Here is a 17,250-nt window from a genome sequence, read left to right as displayed (position 1 = left end):
TGGAGCTGGGCCTGGCCCATCTGGTTAGCACCAACAAAACTGCATCCGGAAAGCCAAGGGCAAAAGTGCACGTTCGGGGATCTGGACACCACTCAGAGGAGGCAAAGGGGGATGCCTCCCCTCCCCCATTCCTGGTCATGCCCCTGGAAACCAGAGTAACTTCCTCCTGGCAAAGTACAGCCCTGGAGCGTTAGGCATGAGGAGCTGTCTGTGTGAAATCCGCCCAGGCTTACTGACACTCCATTCCAGGCAGCCTCTTTATCAGCTGCTGTCTCCGGAGCCGGAGGACAACACAGAGGGCAAGGATAAGACGTCCCTCTCTTATTAAACTATAATCTGCAGGTGTCACTCCCAGCAGCCTGTTGATAGAAGTGGTGTCTCCCAGCAGGCCAGCCTGAGCCGGGCGGTGGAGCAGCTTGGCGTCTCCCGCTTCCGAGGCGTCTTAGACCCAGGGTCCACTTGAGCACAGATCAAGCCCAGCGAGGTGACAGACAGCTCCCTCAACGCTCATCTCGGGCCTCAGCCTGGCTGCCGCCCCTCTTTCGCTCTCCCCTTGCTGGGCTTCAATGTGCCCCCCCCTGTAGTTTTGTGTAGCTAAATCATAAAGGCTTATTGTAAGAAAATAATCCAACACACACACATCTGGCGTGACAACTCACGCTTTCAGACTCTCACGCTCAGGCAAGAAATCTTACAGCAAATCTATATTATTCCATTATAAACTTTAAATTAGCTACATCAAAAGCGCTGGGGTAGTTTGCAAAACCTACAGACTATTTACAAGGTAATACAACTGTCACATACATGTAAATGCGTGTGCATGTGTGGGCAGACTTGTCTCAAATTAAAAATTGACCAAAGTTGGCAACCCTGATAATCAGATGGATGAGCAGAGCTTGAGGAGAGAAGAAAGGTGTCAGGCAACCTGAGAGGGAGAATTAGCGAGCATGAACGATGGAGAGAAGGCAGAGAGAGAAAACAAGTGAGGTTTGATTTAATTAGACAATGTAAGCTCCTGTCATTCATTGCCGTGTTTGTTCTTGCGGTCAGACAAAGACTTAAAGATCCTGAAGATTTCAGTGGAGGACAGGAACCGTATCCCACAGAACCAGCAACGGCACACGCACCCGAAAGCTAGTCAGGAACCAGAGGAATACCCACCGGTGTAATTACTTATTGGGCACCGTGTGTGTCGCCACTAGCTTGGTAGCTGTTGAGGATTAACAGGCCTGCATTACTGTCTCCAGAAATGAGAAGCGAGGAAGATAAACCTCAAAGCTGCCGCACAGAAGCTCCTGTGGAGCGGTGGCAGAGGGAAAACATCTTGGTTAGAAGGGAAAAAAGTAAAGAATCTCTACCAAAGTCAGCGGTCTTGAGGAGAAGTTAGTGTAGGGTGTCCGGCCAACAGCTTCGGGGAGCCAGTCATAGTGGAATTTCCAACTCAGCTTCTTCAAGAGGACCCATCCATCTCTCCATGTTCTGTAACTGCTTGTCCTGTTCGGGGTCGCAGGAGGTCCGGATTCAATCCCGGGGGCTACAAGCGCAAGGCAGGGAACAGCCCAGGATGGGGTGCCAACCCATCACAGGGCACACTCACACACCAGTCACTCACACACGCACACCTATGGGCAATTTGGTAACTCCAGTCAGCCTCAGCATGTTTTTGGACTGTGGAGGGAAACCGGAGTACCTGGGGGAAGCCCCATGATGACACGGGGAGAACATGCAAACTCCACACATGTGGAACCATGACGGAGACTCAAACTGAGGTCTCAGTGGTGTGAGGCAACAGTGCTAATCACCACGCTGCCCCACTTCTGGAGTAACATTAAAGTAATATATATGTTTTAGAAATGAGCAGGACAGATACTTTTTCCAATGGATAAAAATATATAACAGTATCTAGTCTAGATATTGATATTAGTACCGATGTTTCATGCCAGTTGGACTAGGTTGTGTGTCAGTGTTGCTATGCTATATATCTGGAAGCTTATGACCGAAACTATTTTAAATGTAGATATTTCGGGCAGATGGAGGAAGACAGATTCCTGTGATCATGCGGGTTTAATATGGTTATAGAATATAAGTTGAGACAGTTGGTGAAAACTTTCAGAAAGACCTCATAAGCTGCCTGATATTCAGTTTAAAGTGTTAAAGTATGCAAGTGGAGGATCTGTGGATTATTCTCCAAATGGGCAGTAGATTGTAGGTGCAAAGTCAATCCCAGAGCACATCAAGGTACCAGCATCTGCTTCAGTGAAAATCCACTAACTTGTCTTTCATCAGACTGTCGGCAATAAATCACGACTGGCGTGAAAGACCTGGACAGGTGAAGTTTTTGCTTTTCAAACATGAGAAGCTTTTATTTCTGTGTTTGGCAGGTCTTTCTTCTGCTCCGCGGTAGATGGATATGACCCCGTAATTACCATTCAGCGAGCTCAGTGTCATTAAATAAGAAAAAGCGCAGAAACACTGAGAGTATAGAGCTACTGCTGTTTACCTCTGGTTGTGTGCTGAAGGAGGCCAAATTGAAAGGTTCTCTTCCACATTTTGGGGCACAAATTAGAATGAGAGGTTATATATCAGACAGGCAGGCAGCGAGGCAAAATCCAAGGCACCGGCCGAGGATTTAGATAACCCTTGTGAATTTTGTAAGACTGATTGGTGTTGTTTGTTTTCTACTACCATCTGATTGAGAGCCTTTCTCTGCAATCAGAGATTGAAGATTGTCTCAGCAGAGTTGATGAGAGCTCAATTAGCTAAAATAACATAATCTACTGGGTAAACGAAGATGCCGCCAAAGTGTCAGCGAGGATAATTAAGACAGCTCTCGCTCACTGCTAAGAACATTTTCTTGGTACACACGCATGCACGAGTGATCACTACTGGTTACCACGACTGTTCAGTCAAACAGCGTTAGCTACAGCTGCTTCCAGCAGTCCAAAAAATGACATATCTGTAAAGAGCTCCTACTGCTTTCAGAAAGAAACCTTCTTATGTGATGAAAGTTTTCTTCTGCGCATTATGGACCACTCTGACTGACGCACCTGTCCCCTCCCCCTGCCACTGGGGCACAAGAATTTGCATTGTGTTTCTCGGACCTCACGTGACACACTTGACACTTGAATACAGAAGCGAACAGAGAAGCCGTCATGTGATACGGACCATAGCTGCTGTGCTGTCACAGATATAACAGGTTCATATTAAGAATACATCACTACTCACCCTCACCAACTGAGCTAAATGTACATCATCAGTAATTAGCCCTTCCTGATTGAAAACACCCATCAACCATGAAACAGGAAACGGACGGTACCACCTGTTATTTATCAGAGCCAATCATCTCAAGCCTTATGAGATGCTGACGGCTTCTCCAGAAAACCTTCAATGTCCCTCACAGGGAAGGATGTTCTCTGCATCGCCATCTAGCCCTACATTATCCCCCGGATGATGCCGTTCTCAGACTAACGTTCCCAGTAACACAGAGCGAGGTTCTGCTTGCACCAAAAGATTTTTGTCGCTCCGAACCGCATGGCTGAGACATATTTATTTATATCTCTAATTGGAAATACCAGGCAGTCAAGATCCTTTCACAGTTTATCTATGCAGTTAGAATTTGTCAGTCATATGTCAAAAGGTACATTTTATTTGACAAATTATAACAAATATAATCTTGTCGCTGTATTACCATAGGGGCCCAGGCTGTTTTTGTGTGACAGGAATAATAATTCTCTTAGACTGAAATGGTTTTCGAAGGCAGATAAAAGGCAGAAGTTTCTTGACTGTTCCCACCAAATAGCTGAAAATGTGTAAACATTAACGCATCCAGCACCAAATGCATGTGTTAGTACAGTAAAATCTTGGATTGAGAGTAACTTAGTCTGCAAGTGTTTTGCAAGATGAGCACAAATTTTTAATAATTTTAACTTGATAAACGAGCGAGGTCTTGCAGTACAAGTATTATGTATATGCTTTGTCTGCCGAGCGTTATGTGATCACAACTGAGCCGATGGTTCTTCTCTCTCTCTCGCTGTGGGATTGTGGGTAATCGTCTCCCATGCTCGGTCTCAGTCGGCGTCCCTCACTCGTATTTTCAAAATTTAGTAGAAAAGCGCCACCCAAATAAGGGCGTAGCAGTGCGAGCGATGAATCTGTTTAACGACAATGCAATGTCACATTTCCCCAAAATCGGAAAGGAGGCAGAAGCGGCCATCATTGGATAGGTTCCTTGTTAAAGTCGCACAAAAAGAAAAAGATTCCAGTGAGCCAAGAGATAGCAGTGATTCTGTTAGTTATAGTGAAAGTCGTCCTACAAAATAACCCTCCTCTTCTCCTCTCTCTCGTCTCCCTCACACCATCCACGATTCTTTTCAAAGGTAAAGTGCAGGTTAATTTGTTTTATGTATTTTTACTTTATATTTTGTATTAATCATTTTTATATGAATAGTTTTGGGTTGTGGAATGAATCATCTGTGTTTCCATTATTTCTTATGGGAAAATTCGCTTTGATATACGAGTGCTTTGGATTACAAGCACGTTTCCGGAACGAATCATGCTCGCAAACCAAGGTACCACTGTATATAAAAAACGTCCTGCGTGTGAAGGTTTTACCCAAAGCTGTGTGACATCACCGGCCAACTGGCAAGCAAACTCCAGGTCCAGTCCAGCAGCGCTGGATTTCACATCTGACAGGCCTGCTTCTTAAATTCAGTTTATTTTTATATAGTGTCCTTCCCAACAGATTTCCCAAAGCACTTAGCAAATAAGGACTGTAGCATGACAGACGTTACACTGAGGTGGTGTTAAGAGGCTCTGGGAGCCAAAGGCTGTTTCTAGAGGACAGTCAGCGTAACAACAGAGTGATAAACAGCTTACCCAGCTAAAATGTGCTGTGGAGTTTTTTTAAAACTGAGCTGATGCTGTGAGCTTTTTCCAGGGAACGCTGAATCTAACAGAGGAGTGGATATTATCGATCTGTTGATTCGAGGGGGGAAGCTTCAAGAGTGACAACAAGATTGCAAAACTGTCTTCCACGGGCGGCTCTGTTGTGTCCGATGTCACTGGTCAGCCCTGGGCAGTCTTTGGGCAGAGAGGCCTGCCACTGGTGGAGTGTTTCCCACGAGCGGCTCTGTTTACTTTATTGTTTATTAATCATGAGTCCCGCTCGGCAGGTGAGAATGCATCGCTTCACTCAGCATGGCTATTGATTCTGTGCTAATGTGGAAAGTAAACCATGCAGCACTTAGAGCCACGTGGAAAACTACAGCTGTACCTCTCATTGCTGACATCAATACTTAATAATACTGTATTGAAAAGGATCGTCTGCCTAGAAAATGTGTTGGTCTACGTTCACAAATGTGAGGGTGCAGTGTGTGGCTCCACAGGCCAGAACACTGTGACTGTGATCAATTCAGTTCAGTTCAATTCAATTTTATTTGTATAGCGCGTTTTCACAACATTACATTCTCTTAAAGCGCTTTACAGCATCCCTGCCCAAAGCCCCCAGTGAGCAAGCCGGAGGCGACAGTGGCAAGGAAAAACTCCCCAGAAGGAAGAAACCTTGGGAGGAACGAGACTCAATGGGGGAGCCCATCCTCCAGGGGGCAGCAGAGGAAGTCAGATGAGCAAGTTGGCAAAGTCCCAATTAGACCTTCCCAATCAGAAGGGTGCCAGTTCAAATCCCAGGGTTGGCAGAGTGATGTCACCATTGGGCCCTTGAGCAAGGCTCTTAATCCCCAATCGCTCCTGAGGCTGGCTGATCCTACTGTTTTTAAAAAATGTGTGTCGCTTTGGATAAAAGTATCTGATCAATATGTACGATGAACATGAGAAGCAAGCTATACATTTCTATAGTTTCCTTTCTAATAATAGCCAAATATTGGTACACAGATGGACAGATACCCACACTGTCGCTAAGCTGATTTTAAAAAGCATTTAAACGGATGGCAGGTTCTGTTCATGCACAGCCAAAATGCACACTCAAAATTCCTGAGTAAGCGTAACTCCATCCTGAATTACTATGGTGATTTTATGTTGGCAAACCTTTCAGCTACTGTGAATGTACTTCCCTCTGTTTAAAAAACATTTAAGCCATGCAAAGTCAATATTTGTTAAGCGCAGCAAGAAAAAATAACATGCAGCTATTAAAGTACTATTTTTAAATTGAGGAAGTGCAGTGGCTCCCATGGTACGGCAGGACTACTGACCCTGAATCTGCGCTGTCAACGAGGCCTGGAGTCCGTCATTGAATGGTCGGTTAGGTAGCATGATCATGGGCCTCCAAAGCCACAGCGAGACCAGTGTAATGCACTGGCGTCCCCCCCCCCCCCGCCCCCTATCAACCACAAAATTCATTTTATAAAACTGCAAAGGGGCAATCTGGTCTTCTGAGCTGAAACCTGCTTCTCCGCAGGCGTGTGGGTGATGAATCCTCTCCTCCTTTCAAAAGCAGAGCAGATCGCAGACAGGTCACCAGTCATGGAGATGATGGCGGAGTTCCAGTGGACCTTTAATGCACTGCACCCCTGGCTAGTTAACTCCGTGCTTTCCGGGTGCCTGTCTGGTTAGTGCTGGTTATCACTCCCAGCTCTGTGACAATACTCCAAAGACACCAGCTGTTGTTTTTCTCTACTGGTGTTTACTGGCCTTCCTCAGCTCTTCTGTTTCCGTAAGTCGCGACTGGGATTTGAATTTAAACAGACAAATTAACTGGGATTTTTTTGTAGGAACGTTGTGTGGACACTCCAGACCCCATTCCGATATCTTTAATGAGAAATGAATGCTCTTTGGCTATAAATCGCACAGCTATTCTTCCCAGTTTGAATGACGGAAATGTGAGTGACCACGATTTGTTTGTCGCTCGTCTGCCCTTAGTTGAATTCCTGCTACATGAAGTCCTCTAAAGCACTCCCAGCGGCACAAGCTCATAATTGAACTCACTTTTGTTTATTCATTTCCCTCCCTGCTTCCGTGGGCCTTTCAATTGTTTTAATTAAATGGATTGGCGGGGCTTAAGTGTCCCGGCTCTGAGACGTGTGCTATTTTTTTTTAGGAATCACCAAGGTTATCTCAATTCAGGCGTGCCACACGGCACATCTGTTATGCTAAATAGCCTCTTAACCGCAGCCCTAGTCGGGTGAATTTAAGCAGTACACAAATGAAAGAGATGGCAAACCCAGCTGAGAAAGAGAGAGACTCTGGCCATTTAAATATGAATACGTATGTAGGCTTTCAGGGAATAGCGGGGATCAAACTGCGCTTTGACATAAGTGCCCAGTAAGTGCTGATAAATCTCTCTAAAATCTGCCTGTACAGACAGCCATGTCTACAACATTTTTTTTTTCCGATGGGCAAAGTGCAGGTACCTGTATCCATTAAAGGATCTGCTCTGTATCCATGTCAAATCCTCAGAGAGCAGCTGCGACAGAGCGGCGGACATGTGTCGCAGAACCAGATGGATATTTACCCCCAGGGGCCAACCATGAGCTTCCCTGGGTGAAAAATTACTTTTGTTTGGGAGCCATGCTTGTTACCTAGAAGGGGGCCTCCTGTTGTTCTACTTTCATGAAAACATCTACAAGCCTTAAAAATAGCTAGGATATAGAACTGCAGTTAATGTAAGTGGTTTTCATAAGAGCATCTGAAAGGGGAGTGAACCCAACTCCCTCACCGCATCACCGAGCCTGATGAAGTGCATCTTGGTCCAAAGCTGGAGATGTTGTGTGTGTCTTAACATCATACAACTGAAAACAAGCAATTTTTGTTAAGTGCTTGTTTCCAATGGTGTTACAGCTGTGGTTCGAACTCACAGCCCTTGGGTCACCTCCCCAGCTCCCTAGCCAGCACTTCAGGGAGCCATTTAGCCAAACCTTATGTCAACAGCTCCTCTGGGATGATTTTAAGACCCCCCATCCCCGGCAAGACCAGCTGTCAGATCAATAAGCCTGACGAGAATTCAGTGCTGCTGCCAGTGTGGCGAGAGTGGACCAGTGGGATATGGGATCTAGGCCCCTGTGATATACACAACACACTACTGAGGCTTGATTTAATAAGTTAGGCAAAGATGTAGCAAGTTTACTTTTGCAAAGAACAGAAAACCAAACACTTTTTCCAAAAATGGTGCATTGATCAGTAAAAAGGACAGATTCTGCATTGTTTCTTCTTTGTTTTGAGCAGGAAGACTGGGGCAAGAGAGAGACTTTTCTTAAAAAGCCATAAAGGCAACAGCACAATAGACTAAGTGTGAATGCCAAAATGATGAATGAATAAATTAATAGTTTTCTGAACAGAAGAAGCCTTTGGATGTCATGGACGTTTGATTTTTCAACCTCAGACTTGTTGATTGTGAATTCTGCTGTTGTGTGCAGTGGGTTAGTGACAATGCTGGTTTAGTTATCTGAATTACTTGAAGAGAGGCAGAGACAGACAAGGAGACACAGAGAATGACACAGAGAAGGAGAGTGATACCATGGGACAGAAACCCAGCTACAGTATGTATCAGTGGCTGCTGACTATATGTAGTGCTTCTGGTGAGTAAAGTGGCAGAGTAATATCAATGCTCCTTTCAGTACTACATTTCCCAGAAGACCTGAGAAGGGACTCACAGCCAGCAGACCAATTAGCATGCAGTTGGTCAGGTGACAAAACAGGAGCAAGGGGGCGGATACAGGAGCCAGACTGCAGAGACGGCGCCTACAGTGTTAGTGCAACTCAAGGATGGTGAATAAAAGACGACGACAGTACTAGGACAGTAACGGGTTTTATTTAGTTCACCATACCCACGGTCAGTCTCCTTTATGAAGGCTAATGACTGAGTCTGTTACTTTCAGTGGTGATTTTATTCAGCTACACCCATACTGATAACGGGCTATCAATGGTTACAAATCACAGCCTTTAACTGATAAAAACCTGAAGCACTTTAATCTGAAGTTTTAAAACTACCATTGACATCCTAAATAATAAAACATAAATATGAATCCATTTGAGGAAAGTGGTAGCTTCGTCCAGATATATGATAGTGGCAAAACCCTTGCCTCACTTGTTTTATGGAAGGATGCGTGTTACCAGGGATTCTAGAATTTAGTGATTGTCATAGTTGACACACCACAGCACCCAACAATGAAATGTGCTCTCTACATTTAACCCATATGAGACAATGTGACATAGCAGGGGGCAGCTAATTCAGCGCCCGGGGAGCAGTGCTTGGGGGCGGTACCTTGCTCAGGGTACCGCAGTGGTGCCTTGCTGGTCGGGGATTCAAACCTGTAGTCATCTGCAGTGTGTGTAGGTGTTAATCAGTGCACTGTGCTGGACGGAGGCCTTAATGTGTGACTGAGTGCTGCAGAAGGTGTAAGCTGTAACTCTGTAAGAGTTCAGGTGTTTCACAGGCAACCTGTCGTTCCTGCAGTCCAAGGGGCGTCTTGTGAAGAAATGCATTGCATAATTATGTTTGGGGTCATGCTCATCCATCCATCTTCTGTAACAGCTTGTCCAATTCAGGGTCATGGGGGGTCTGGAGCCTATATCTGGAGGTACAGGTGCAAGGCAGGGAACAACCCAGGATGGGGCACCAACCCATCGCAGGACACACCCACACACCTGTCACTCACACATGCACACCTACGGGCAATTTCGGAACTCCAATTAACCTCAGCATGCTTTTTGGACTGTGGGGGGAGTGAAACCAGAGTACCCGGCGGAAACCCCACAACAACACGGGGAGAACATGCTAAATCCACACTTGGAGCCATGGCAGAGACTCGAACCCTGGTCCCAGAGGTGTGAGGCAACAGTGCTGGGTCACGCTCATATTGTCTTAAACTTTGCAGGACCGTGGGAAAGGTTTTCGTGAGACAGAATCCAGCTGACCCCACTGCTGGTGGAATTCTACAGCTTTTTGGCAGTATGACTAAGACAAGCTTAAGAAAACACGGGGAAAGCAGGGAGGGAGAGAGCAGGAGAGAGCGGGACAGCGACTTGTGTTCGAATTGATTTTAGAAAATTCGCATGTGCGGACGAAAATAACATAAAGTGGCAGCGCACCTACTTCCCAGCCAATGTGAGCATAATATGCAGAAAGCCTGCTGTGAGGCAGCACAGCACTTACTGGGAGTTTAATGCGCAGCGTTTTAATCCCGTTTCCAAAGCCATGAGCAAGAAAAAGGAAGAAAGTCCCAAACCTGCTTGTATAATCAATTAGATGCGTGCTGCCTATGGACAGCGGCGACAGTGCGCCAGAGTCTCAACCTAACTGTGCAAATGTGATACTCAGAGGGAAAGCAGGCAGGACCCCTTTCTACACGTCTCCCCGCTGCTGCCGCCATAATCCTTCAGCCGAATGTTGCCTTTGTAAATCTACAGTGACCCCTTGTGGAAGGGAGTGGTATTGTTTAAAAATGGCACCCTAATTTTGTTTTATTGGTTATGTTAAGTGTATGTTGGCATCAGTACCAGAACGTGCGATGAATGACTGATGAAGTTGCGTGTTTTTGTGTGTGTGTGTGTGTGTGTGTGTGTGTGTGTGTGTGTTTTAACTTGGAGTGATGCTTGTAATGCTGAATTCTTTTGTTTTTAGTTTTTCCATTTTCTGCTTTATAGATGGATGAAATTTGGATTAAAGCAGTCAAAGCTGTCTGTCAGATGGGTGTCACTTTGAACAGGAACGACTTCCTACTTGAGAAACAGTTTCTCCAGTGAGGTTTTTTGACAAACTGTATCAACACCTACAGTATCTGTCCTCAGCGATGCTGCAAGATGATTAATTAACCTCGACTGATCTCCTGGTACAATTACCTCATGTTAGCAGGCAGGGATACAGGATGCTTAGGGCAGCATGTCCTGTTCAGACGTGCATGTAAGCATGGTGTAAGAGTCTTCCCCCCCACCCCCCCGTAGGCTTGGGAGCAATGGAAGCAATCAGCACCCATTTCTGTCACCTCCTACCCCCGATGTCACAAACATGGCACAGAACTATGATTGAGTGTCACTCAGCAATAATTAGAATTACAGTTTAGGCCGAGCAGTGTGTCTCTTCCCACTCGTTTCATACACAAGCACCAATTTGTGCCCCAGTGGTGCTGCTGACAACACTGCCAGTGCACAAATGCAGCTGTTGGGTGTTTAACAGGCTGCAGGTTCTGAACCAGCATCTCTGGATAAAATGCATCGATTTGTTTGTGATTATCATTGCAAAATATAATTGATGTGGACGGCGCGTGTGTTTCCACACTGTGCGAGCGCCATGGGTTGTCCGTTTTCTTGATCTTCTCCTATGATTCAGTGCAGGATGGCAGTGGTCCAAGCTTGGCGTGGGTGACTAGTAGAGCGCACGCTTTACCGTGTTCTGCATCTCCTGCAGGAATCCCCGTCAACCTGACCTGCCGGGCCTTCTTCGGTTACAGCGGCGGAGTCAGCCCCCTCGTCTACTGGATGAAAGGAGAGAAGTTCATCGAGGACCTGGACAACAGCCGGATCCGGGAGAGCGACATCAAGTAAGAGAGGGTTGCCAGCGCGTGATATGGGGATGGGAACGTGAGCGCGGTACTGCTGAGGCGGCAAGGCCGATGGCCGTCACACGTGAAGTTATTTGCTGGTGCCCTCATTAGCTTTTTGCGGCTGAACCAGGGAGCCTGGCTCTGTGGTCAGCAGGAAAGTTCCTCGCCGGTGGGGTGGATGGGGAGGGGGGGGGGGGTTAATGCTTCTTCAGTGAGGCAGCTGCAATGCTTCGGTCTTGTTGATAGGGCCACAGTCTTTTTGCTGGATGATACTGGAGATTATCGCGGAGAAGGACCCAGCGGGCAGGCACAGGGTCGTCCACAGTACTGCCCGCGGATTGAGGGCCACCCGGTGCACCGTGCATGAACAGAAGAGCCCACAGGTCTTAGAACCAGACAAAACAGCATTTGTTATCAAAAGGGCCTTTTCTGTTTAATAGGCCGGCCTTTGTTCTGCTGAACTTGGGTTTGTGTGCATGTGTGTGTGTGTGTGTGTGTGTGTGTGTGTGTGTGTGTGTGTGTTCATGCACACCATGAGCATGGAGGACAGAGGGCCCCTGTTCCAGATGACAGCTCACATAACACAGGCAGCCACTGCAGTCGCGGCCCACGGTTCACCGTGCCAACAGAAGACTCCATTAGTCATGATAACGTAGGAGAGCAGGGTGTCACTGCGAAGCAGACGCCTGGCCCACCTCCATGTGGAAGAATGTCTTTGAATGTAGGTTTAGCTGAGCCATCTGATCTTTTCATCTTTTATCAGTGTTGCTGTGAAATCCTCCCTTTCACATCCCCAAAATACCCAAGTATGCTTGCACATTACACACTAGCCCTCTCTCCACACCCCCTGCCCCCAGAAAACTCAGGTACCACTCACTGCACTCACTGCAAATTGAAGTTAATATGCAGGTTAACACCACTATGGGTGCAGTCAAGCGGAGGAGAACAAAATTAGCCATTCAGTGCTGTGACATTTAAAATGTCTTTGTTGGCTGTGTGCGGTTCAGCACGACCCAGTATATTCACCTCGCAGCATTCCCAGCAAAGGGGTAAACAGGAGAATTACACAAATTAGATGTTAAATGTGGAAGAATGAAAGGGATTGAGTGGGGTTACATTTTTCCGGTTGCCCAGTCGCAGGGATATTTTCGGCGCTGAGTATCCGGTCATCTTGTTCGCCTCCCTCAGGCCAGAGTCAGGACCTGCCCCCTGGAGGCTAGGGAGAGCCACTGCAGCGTCCTTCACAAAAGTACCTACAGCAGAGTGCAGAGGCTGACAGCCGTGTGAGAGGAGTGCGAGCTGACACAGGCTTCAGGAATTTCACATCAGGTCACTGATGACACAAGTCACCAGGCCTCTCCTAGGAGTAATGAGATGGTCCTGCAACCTCACTGCCTCTCTCACCTGACCCTGGCTGACTAAGAAGCTGGGAGTGATGGTACAGCAGAGGACAGTGGTGTAAATTTCTGAGCTGGGGACTTGAGTCATTGACCTGCGACTCCACTCAGATTCAAGTCGCAAATTTGATGACTTGTGACTCAACTCGGCAAAACTGATAGAAAGTCTTGGACTTGACTTGGACTTGAGGGCAAATGACTCGAGACTTGGACTTAACTTGGATCCCATGACTCTCGTATAAATTTTATAATTTCAGTGTATATTAATTCTCTGCTTTCTGCATTTTCTTTTGGCTAAATCGGTGTCCAGTGATAGTTTGTTGAAAAGATGCATCACTTCCTGCATATACACGGACATAAAAAACTGTGTGAGGACAGCCATGAGTGGACATTCTTTTTTCAACCTATCTCTGCCTATAAAGAACGTATCTTACAATGTACTTGGGCAGGTTTTTGCTGCAGCAAGTCTTAATCCCTAAGGGTTAAAAAATTGACATAGGTGGGGACTCAAGTTACATGACTCACAACTCGAATTGGACTCGAGTCGCAAATTTGATAACTTGAAACTTGACAGCAAAAATGGTAGAAAGACTTGGATTCGACTCAAGGGCAAATGACTCAACACTTGACTCGGACTGCAGTGTTTTGACTAGAGACTTGACTTGGACTTGCCAAGGAATTACTTGTTCCCATGTCTGGTAAATTCTACCTGAAAAGACCCGAAACATGACCAAAGTAGTTCCGTCACTGACAGAGCAAGCTTAAATGCAGTCTGTGGTCTCCTCTATTCCACAGAAGAAACTGCAGAATTTCACTAATAATGCCCTCTGTACCCACTAGCATCTCAAATGCCATCTCAGTTGTGCCATTGTGGGAAGTAGACCAAACACAACATTCATTCGAATACAACTCTGAATCTTGATGTTCATCCAAGCCCACTTCTGACATTGATATATATCATATATATGTTGATGTAGAAAAAAGTGTCAGAAAAATTATCTTCAATGTCAGGACCAGGCAGTCCAAAAATGATTTTAAAAGCATCACCATTTAGCTTAATCTAACTTAGTCATTTTTAATACCCATTTTTTCTGTTGGCAGTGTGCACAAAGTTTAAATATCCATATTTAACCTAATAAATGCTTTCAGTTTTTATGGGGAAAAAAGTATTTTCTTTTTATGTTCATTTTGTGTTTCACGGAAATCACTTGTGGCTTTATGGGATGTGTGGGAATCACGCTGCTTAAGACGAAGAACAGAATACCGTAACGCGGAGATGCGAGGGAGGAAGAGGGATTTCTTCTGAGTGCAGGAGGGAGACGGGTTCAACAGATAGCCAGGGAGGGATTAAGATGAAAAACAAAAAAGCAGCTGCTTCAAATTCAGTGCAAGGGGACGTCAGGTTTGGGGAGGGCCGGAGGGCAGGGCTGGAATCTGGCTGCGTGGTTTGGGTACATGGTCTGGAGCTTTGCAGAAAACAAACTGAAATTATACTATCTGTCATGCAGTACAGGTGAAGCGAATGAACACGCTTGTCCTCGCTCTGCCCCTGGATGTCACACCCCCATCTTACAGCATGTTCTCCCATTTTTCTGACACTGTAAGAGCAGCGATTCCGATTTCTTCTCTGTTTCCTCCAGCGACACAAAGCCCTGATGTCTCATTACAGCACAGAGGCGAAAGGTCACTAGTGATGGTTATGAATTGCATTTCAGCCCTTGGGCAAAGGAATAACCTAATAAAATAAACCCTTTTAAACTTTAATGCTGCTTTTATTATGAGCCAGGGTATCGTAAAGCAAGCACAACAACATCGATACTGGCAAATGTAAAGAAAGGGGGACATTCTTTCTTTTTGCACTGTGTCTGTTCAGTATGTCCCCTGCAGGAGAGATTTATCTAATATATGGAACATCATTTCCCACCATTTCGTGGTTTCTATGGCAGCGGTTATAAAAAATTGTATTTTTCTTTATTATTTGGTTTTCCTCCCTACAGTGATAGCAAAGGAAGCCTCTGTTATTGAATTTCCGTGCATTCGAAATCCCAGACTCATTAGCATAAACTGACTTTGCCAGTCTGTATTTGCCAGTCGGAGGCTCCAGCCTCTCTCAGCCGCCGTGGCAAAAAGGTCGCTTGCACGCGGCCTGTGGGTTTATGCCATTACCAGAATTCCATGTCTTCAGTTCGTAGCCAAGTCGTCCCAAGTCAGAGGTCTGGATTCCCTCTCTTTTCTTTCTCTTGAGTAATAGCATCATTACAAACAAGGTGAAATCTGGCAAATAACAAAAATGGCCCGGACTCTCATTGAGAATTTACATCGGCCCCACAGAATCATCCGAGAGCATCTGGGGGAGCTGGAGGTGTCGATCTCCTTGACCATCGATTCCGTGGAGGAGGCCGACCTGGGTAATTACTCCTGCTATGTGGAGAATGGCAACGGCAGAAGGCAGGCCAGCATCCAGCTCAGCAAACGAGGTAAGGGCCCACTCTCCCCACGCCCTGCAGGCAGCCCAGTGTCCTAATCCGTACCCTGCCATGTTTGTTTTGTTTTGGTCGCACCTCACAGCTAAAAATGTTTGCTTTCCACTGGTGCCTGGCTGATGTCTGTCTGCATGGTGCCACACAGAGGATCACGCCAGACAGAGATGGTATCACACACCTCTTCACGCGCTTTGCTCCTGGACTTCCACAGTGGAAATACAAGCCCTGATGATTGTGACACTCACAGAGGACATCGGGAGCACATTTGGATATCTGATATCTCACACAACCACACAGGGATGTCAGTCGAACCTTGGAGCCACAACCTTTTAATGTTCAGACACTAAGCCAAAGCCACTCCGGGAAGTCTCCGCAGCCCGAGGATAGGCGATAGAAAGAAGAATAAAGAATAATAAGACTGACCAAACTGCCAATAGTGAAAATGATTAGGGATAATAATGATGAAAGGTAAGGTAGTAAGAATACTAATCACTACAGAGTAACTATTTAGTGGCACAGTATTTGCCAGTGGATGCAGTGGTACTGCAAGTGCAAGGGAATGTGCAAGAAAATACTGCAAATGTAAATGTTATAATACAATAATACTAAAAATACCAGAAATGCTATAATACTGTAAATACAAGAAATACTGTAGCACTTAAAGGTCGATGGAAAAGAGCGATGAAAGGTGTTAATGTGTTTATGAATCGGAGTCTGTTTCATCAGACTAAGGACAGGCACTGGCAGTGTGACCAGGGCAGCATTAAAGTGGAGCCCCAGTGACCTGAGGGCCAGACCCAAGGCCAGTGTGGTACGGCGGCACTGAGGGCTGCCGGCTGTGGGACTATGAGGCTGTGGGCGGGGCTTAACCTTACATGGCTGAGCCTGATGTTTGGCCGCGTGCCTGTGGGGTGGCATGGTGAAGCTCCGCCCTCTGACGTAGACCTACAGTGATAAGCACTGCTATTCAGTCCCCTGCACTGTCACACTACTGCATAAATGGACATGTCTGAGGATTCCCAAGCAATAGCCCCAAAGGTGCCCCCACCCTCTCGCTGGCCTGACATTTTAGCATGTAGCCCTGTGTAATCAGAAGATGATGCGTTTTCAGTTGCTTAAACACGCACCCTTGATTTAATATAAATATTATATCACCTCTGATTGATATAATTACCTTCATTTATCTTCTGAAGCAGTGCTTTCACCCAAGGTGACTGCTAAAGCGGTCTGTCTCACAGCTTGGCAGTCTGCCGACGGAATTCGAGATAATGCTCCAACAGTTAGTCCTCCAGCGTAAAAAGAAAAGCCCGAATGGATCTGGATATATTCCGCATTAGATTGATGGAGGCAGAGGTAGGGCTGTGAGGAGAGGAGCCCTGATACATTATATTCCAGCCAACCATCCATCTTTACAAGCCGCTTATCCAAAGACATCTCATCTTCACTCCGATTTACAGTCACCGAATCACTTGACGTGAATGTTGGGAAGGGAGTGTGGAAATGCACAGGAACACGGGGAGAACATGCAAATTCCACCCAGGGCATAGCCGTGTGCTCAAATGAACATGTCAGAGGAAATTAGATTGTTTACTAGGCAGCATTAGTACTAAATATTCCTCAGGGACCACATGATAATAGACAGTCTGCTAATTCACAGGCAGCTACCCAGTGGACTGACTGCGCTGGGGAGTGTCCGGTACGTTAGCTGTCATGTAGCTTCCTTCACGTTAAAATGCTTCACGCTGCGTTTAGCCTTTCAGGAGATTGTGTGCTGTTTACAGTCCCGGCGTGTGAGGCAAGTGAGGCATTGTTGTTAACACAAGGTCTGTCAAGGCACAGAAACATCTGCTGCCTGCAAAATCACCATTTTGAGAGTTC

General features: G+C 46.2%; 1 protein-coding gene across 11 annotated transcripts in view; it reads left to right on the top strand.

Annotated features, from left to right (window-relative positions):
* Positions 1-17,250, top strand: part of il1rapl1a (interleukin 1 receptor accessory protein-like 1a) — a 330,464-nt gene that overhangs the window by 296,895 nt on the left and 16,319 nt on the right. For all 11 annotated transcript variants that reach the window (XM_023839920.2, XM_023840176.2, XM_023840338.2 and 8 more), the window contains 2 exons: positions 11,357-11,489; positions 15,221-15,366. In XM_023839920.2, the coding sequence (XP_023695688.1) occupies positions 11,357-11,489; positions 15,221-15,366 (279 nt within the window). The remainder of the gene's footprint in view (positions 1-11,356; positions 11,490-15,220; positions 15,367-17,250) is intronic.

This window comes from Paramormyrops kingsleyae, chromosome 1 (genome assembly GCF_048594095.1).
Source record: "Paramormyrops kingsleyae isolate MSU_618 chromosome 1, PKINGS_0.4, whole genome shotgun sequence".
NCBI lineage: Eukaryota > Metazoa > Chordata > Actinopteri > Osteoglossiformes > Mormyridae > Paramormyrops > Paramormyrops kingsleyae.
The sequence above is the reverse complement of the archived record's forward strand: the minus strand, read 5'-3'. Positions and strand labels throughout refer to the sequence as shown.